Source organism: Pygoscelis adeliae, unplaced genomic scaffold (genome assembly GCF_000699105.1).
Source record: "Pygoscelis adeliae isolate BGI_AS28 unplaced genomic scaffold, ASM69910v1 Scaffold103, whole genome shotgun sequence".
NCBI classification, from domain to species: domain Eukaryota; kingdom Metazoa; phylum Chordata; class Aves; order Sphenisciformes; family Spheniscidae; genus Pygoscelis; species Pygoscelis adeliae.
The window spans coordinates 1,033,390-1,039,751 of record NW_008824723.1 but is presented as its reverse complement, the minus strand read 5'-3'; the positions used below and the strand labels follow the sequence as shown (position 1 = coordinate 1,039,751).

Here is a 6,362-nt window from a genome sequence, read left to right as displayed (position 1 = left end):
TGCTGATTTCCTTATACCAGCAAGAGCAGCTGTCTGACCTCATGGCAAGACAGTTCAAGGAGCTAAGAGGCAGGAAGAAAAAAACTTTACTTCTGTCTCTCCATTTAGGTTCCTACCCTGGATTACCATGGGGCCAGACAAATGCCAAGTGCAAGCACATGGGGGCAGGTGAGAATGCGCAGCCAGCACAAGAAGGAAAAGCAACTGCATCTTCCAGCAACCGTCAGCGCTAGAACAGTTTAACTGAAATGGCAGGCATTTAGTTCTTGCCTCGTGCAGCACAGAAACCTAGATACTTACCTGGTTTTCCATAGTGCTTGGGAGTTCAAGATTGTACTACTAAATCTATGTTCCCTTTGTGGGTCTGGCCTTTAGGCTATTGCTAAATAAGCCTAATCGATAAAGTTAGTGACTAAACTGAGATGCACCGTCTGTTTATGTAAGCGATAGAAATCATAACATAAACATACTGTATCTCACTTCTAAAATGTGGTAACATTTAACAATTTGAGCTATACTGTTCAGTATTTCACGCATGTATTTTTCCAAAAGTTTTTCTTACAGCACGTAAATTACAGCTCTTTTCAATTTGGGCACAGTAGATGGAAAAGTAACATGCTTACAATGGGATGTCTGCCTTTGATTTGACATATTAAAAACCAGGTTCATTCCTACATAATCAAAATAAAAGTTTTTATTCAGTTCATGATATTTCTGATTGGGTATTCTATTTGCCCAAATACTTACTCCATGTAAAGAAATGTAAACCATAAATACAATGTAAGAGCAGCAAAACAAAACACGTGCACTCAAAACAGAAGCAAGGAGAACTTCTTTGTTCACTTCACTGTCCTTCCAAGGAATAGCTGTAATCAGTCTGTCTGCCAAATCGCTGCACAAAGTCCGGAAGGGGGAACACTGAGCCCCATCCCACTTTGGGATTCATACTGATGAAATCATCCAAGTTCATCTTGGAGTCTAAAAAAGGACCAGAAAAAGGAAATATTTAAGTTCCTGATGCAGCTTCTGTAGCACAGGTATACATCTATCAAGAAATTGCCCAAAACCCCCTCTTTGATACTTCAGTTCAAAATAGCGAAGAGTTCATAGCACACTTGCTGAGCAGCAGTCCGGCAAGATTCTGCAAATTGTACGGTGCTACGAAAATATCTACTTCCAGTCTCTGAAATGTTGCTTTTTCCCCTGATCCCTCTCTCTGTCCATGGCAATAATCACATTACCGGATCAGTAAGCATCCTTAGTCATTACAAACTAGTATGCATAGGAAAGAGTAAGATTTTTCCCTGCAACGGCAGCCTAGAAGGGTCGAGTCGTGTCAGAGAACTGGAGCGCAAATACAGCCAGCACAGGGAACTGCAATGCAACAAGTGCTTGTGTCTTCCTGCATTCGCACAAATCTGATTACTCAAAAGCAGGGGAGGTATTACTCCCCCATTAAGTTCTGAACTAAAGTCAACTGAGTCAGCTTCTGCACTGACTACAGAGGAACTGGATCAGAGCAGCAGTCAGAACTGGAAGTTGCTTAGTGTCTCTCAGAAGTGATTAGCCCCTTGGCAAACCTACAGTTTGTTACTCCCCAGACTACAGTATTCGCTCTGTATTTGCTTTCCCTCCAGCCCTGAACTGTGTCCTTGCTGTACCCCGGCCCACTGCAAGGCCAGAATATGCAGACCGGAGGAAATGTCTGATGTAACTCAGCCGGTAGCCTAGAGGGATGCTCAGGCAAAGAAGGGCACAAACCTAGGCTGGGGGCAAACACTTTTTTTTTTGAATCCTGACCCACCGAATGAAGTCAGAGGGGGAAAAGGTTAACTGCCATAGGTTCAAGAGAAAAGTAACCATGACTGCTCTTTGCCAGGAGTTTGATCTGCTCTGACCCCTGCAGGAGAGGTAGAAACCATTCTTTCTGTCCCATTCGTGGATCCCAGAGAGCTCAGTGGAAAGTGCTGGTGTGCAGTTTTGGGTTTAGGTGCCTTACACATCCTTTTTCTGGAGCTGTCCTGGTGCAAGCTTTGCTGACTCAGAACCATGCCGATCAGAGGTTTCCAGTTCCTCAGCCTATTCAGCTCTGACTACAAACATCCGTGGGCTTGTTGTTTTATGTTCTCACTGACGATCTGCACAAATAATCTTTTTAAATGCCCATTAAAAGAAAACTGGAAGAGAATGAGTTTAAAGAACAGAGTGGGAGAACCATTGAATTCACTGTTATAGCTTTCCCGCTGTATTTAAGTATTTATTTTAACATGGATGATTCATGTGCACATTTAAGGATTAGGAACCAAACAAGAGTAGGCTCTAATGAATAGATTATAAAATACATAGGATGGAATTTGCTTCAGCTGCAAAAAGCTTGCATCACTAGGCTTACCATTATGGACAGCATAACTGAGGAAGGGAAGACAATGTTCAGGAATCCCAGACCCAGGAGCCCCAGCCATAATCCAGCTCCCAGAGTCCTCTCTTTGCACCGCATCTCCACTATGGCACAGCTTTCTGATTTGCCTAAGCCCAGCTCTCACCACTTCTGAGGTCTGGCCCCTAACTCTTTTCTTGTTAACCTACTTGGGCTCTGCACATGGAAAATCCTTATATCCCAGCCAAGCATGGTCCTACTGCTGAAGTGAGTCTAGCAGAACAGGGCCAATTTCTGCCTGACTATGTGGGAATTTAAAATAGCACAAGCCCAGCAGTTTGCTGTTGTAGCTCAAGAACAATTTGTAGCGGATAACAGCTCCTGCTTGCTGGTAGGCTGGTAAGCCTGTCTTCCAATTCCCAACTTGTCTTTTCCTCCCAGATGCTTTTGTTTTTAAATTAACGTGATTCTTCATATAGTTTAACATTTGAAAGATAAATACTTCCCTGCTTTACGTGCACGGAGCATAGTAGAATAATAATTTCATAAAACTGTTCTGTGAATGGTAAAGAAGCCCAAAGGGGATTGTTCCAGTAGTTACAAACACAGCTGCTGTTGTTAGCAACTTGGAAGTTGCTGTCACAATGTCTGTAGGAAGTGAAATATTCTCTTAAAATCAAAATGATTGTGACAGAGGATAACACAATCCATCAGAGAAGTTTAATGAAAGGAAAAATTATTTTAACAAAGCAAACAAGAACATTCCTGTGAAGAGCGAATGGTCTAAGAACCGGTCAGTAGATGGCACTGAAGCAGTATGAGAGCTATCCATAGGAAAAAACATAGTGAGACCTCTCCCGCTTTATTCAGGTGTAACAGTCTCTCTATGCCACTTTTCTTACTCATGTGCTGTATCTGAATGCCACGCATGGCATGCCATTATGTTAGACCTTACAGCTTTAGGAAACAGCTCAGCAAAAATGCATGAGAACACCACAAAGTCCTCTTTCTGAAGCGTGACAAACAGCAGAATTTACAAGAGAGACATCTGGATGCTACAGTTGACAAACCAAGAGGATTTCTCCACAAAAGCAAGGAGGAGCATGCTTTATATAACATTTATACAAGGTCAAGAGCAGCAGAATTAATTGTTTATTTTAAGATTTACATTATATTTGCAGTCCTCCTCAGGTGCTGTGGCTATTATACTAGCCACATTTGTGCATGCTCAGAGCTAATCTTCCTCTTTGACCAAACCCACTTTGTTAGGCACACACACTGTCAATGAGACCTAGCTGGTGCATTCTGGGATTCTTGCATCATTTTATTTTTTTAATCAAGTCTGACACTTTTGCCCTGAGCATGGACAAAATAAAAGGCCATGCACGATCAGCTGGCATTGTTAGCCATACTTGTGGCTTTTGCCAACAGTAGTTAGAAAGCAATGTTTCAGCCAAGCCTCTGCTTGGCTCACAGGCCTTGGACTGATGCTGCATAATGACAGCTGCCGAAGGGCTCCTGGAGGTGAGCAACTCTGACACAAAGCCTCCAGGATCAGCTCTGCTGCTGCCTAACCTTGGGGGCACCTAAAATACTTAGAAAGTTGGGCTCTTCACAGACTTGCGTAGGTGTCTACCGTTCTCTTCAGATTGCCCTCTCTTGCCTGAGCAGGGAGAGAAGTGTTTTTGCAGGCAGAGTTGGAAAAGCCGTTATGACACTCAGCTGGAAGGTGCTGTCCCCACAGCTGAGACATAACCGACCGTGCAAACCACCTTGGTCCATCTCAGTGCAAAACAAAGCTGGTCACCTTAAATTCTCTTTCACAGAAAGCGGTGTAACTTCAATAAGCCACTCACAGAATTTAAATACTTCTATCATTAGTTGTATCTTTATTGTCTATATCCCGACTTGATTCTTTACTTCCACAAAAGCTCATTAAGTAAGGACCTAACTGGAGAGACTGGAGTTTTATTCTCAAATGAGAAGAGCAGAAGGTTCCCATGAAGTGCATATGAGCTACTTGTATCTGTATCAGTGCTGCTTTTTTGCTTTCACTAGAATCCTACCACCACCTCAAAGAGGAGATACAAGAAGAAACTGCAGACATCTGTCTGGCCTCTGTCTAGCAGCTTGCTTGTTACATAGATGTGTCATACACAGCGCCTCCAGAATTTCTCAGCTGTCCTACTCACACTCTTCAAAACAAAAAAAAACAAGTAAAACCCCATCATTTATGACTACCAGGGATTTTAATAATAATAAAAAGAACAAAAAGTCTTTACAAATCAATCCTGCCGTTGTGCTACCAAACACCTAGGGAGAACTGAAATTCAAACCAATGCTTTTCAGTGTTAGAGTTGATACTAACAGTTGTATATAAACAGTAAGACCATCTGTTCTGAGTAATTTTGAAATGCACTGCGCAAGCTGTATTTTACACAGGCTTGCAGTAAGGAGGGCTGATCTCATCAGGACTCATAAACTAAGCAGAATCAGACCTCATTAATTTGCAGAGAGAAGACTTAAAAGAAAACCCCAGGCTGGGCTCGCCAGCCCTAGAACGATGAATCTGTGCACCAAATCGCATCTTCTTCATTTTTATTATTTGAACAAAATACCAGACTCACCCCTGTTTTCTTTCAACTGGCAACCAGGTGGGACCAGAGGAATCTGCTGCAGCTCAGGTATGCTTATTCCAGCAGAGCTGCTTTGAGGATAGGGCTGGGTGAGAAAGCACCATGCACCCCGTTAGGTTAGCACAGCAGCAGAGCAGAACAGAGGCCAGAGCAATGCCAATAAGAAACATAGAGGCGTAGCTCTGGGAAACGGCTAGACCAGAGCCAGCTGCAAAAGGCTAATGCTTAGCATGTGAGTTCTGATGACATATTGAGGAGTTTCAGGTTTTTTTGTTCAGTTGATTGGTTTGGGGTTGTTTGGGAGATTTTTTTTTTTTTTAAATAATGCTAAGGTTCTTTTAAAAAAAAAAACAAAACACCTAGTTCCAATTTCAATTTTTTTTAAGGATGGACTGGAATTTATGACTCAAGCTTATTTTAGAAGGTTTATTTTGCAACCCCGTGAGCAGCACAAATACAGTTTAAGAATCATTCCTTTTGAGTTAATATTAAGAAAAAAAAATACTGAACTGGTTACTAATAGAGATTCCTTGATCCCATTCCAAAAGGAATTTCATGGTCATTAAACATTTCCTGGTATATTTCATAAAAAAGTACCACTGGTCCCAGTATCCTGTCCCAGCTCCACACTGGATAATTACATTATCCTACTTATGGTACTATTTAACTTATGTTTGACTTGGATACTATGGAATTTCCTTTTCCAAAGTGCTACATTCAGGCTTAACAGCTGCCCTGCTCTGGAAGAGACAGTATTTTAGTATCAAGATTAAACATTCTTGTCTTTCTAAGTTTATTAAAAGCTTTAAAACCCCATGGGATAAGAAGAGCAGTGCATATAAATGTAACAAATACTCTTTAACACATCGCAAATTGTAGCAACACAATAATACCAGAACACTGATTACCTTTAAATACCAAGAGTTCATGGGCACATTTAACAGCACAATGCTCACACATTAAAAAAGACCGATACATTTTTATTTTAGTTTTTCAGTCTTCAAACATTTGTTTAACATCAAAGAAGACAGATAGCACACAGAAGTAATATAAGAACCTTGTGTGCTTTTCTATTGGGTTTGCATGGCAAGGTTTTGGTAGCAGGGGGGCTACAGGGGTGGCTTCTGTGAGAAGCTGCTAGAAGCTTCCCCTGTGTCCGACAGAGCCAATGCCAGACGGCTCCAAGATGGACCCGCCGCTGGCCAAGACCGAGCCCATCAGCGACAGTGGTAGCACCTCTGGGGTAACATATTTAAGAAGGGCAAAAAAAATGCTCAGAATAACAGCAGCGGAGAGAGGAGTGAGAATATGTGAGAGAAACAACTCTGCAGACACCAAGGTCAGCGAAG

At 42.0% G+C, this 6,362-nt stretch overlaps 1 protein-coding gene across 1 annotated transcript in view; it reads right to left on the bottom strand.

Annotated features, from left to right (window-relative positions):
• Positions 1-681: 681 nt before the first annotated feature.
• Positions 682-6,362, bottom strand: part of WDYHV1 (WDYHV motif containing 1) — a 16,920-nt gene continuing 11,239 nt past the window's right edge. The window contains exon 6 of the mRNA XM_009323372.1: positions 682-978. Within this exon, the coding sequence (XP_009321647.1) occupies positions 845-978 (134 nt within the window). The 3' untranslated portion in view covers positions 682-844. The remainder of the gene's footprint in view (positions 979-6,362) is intronic.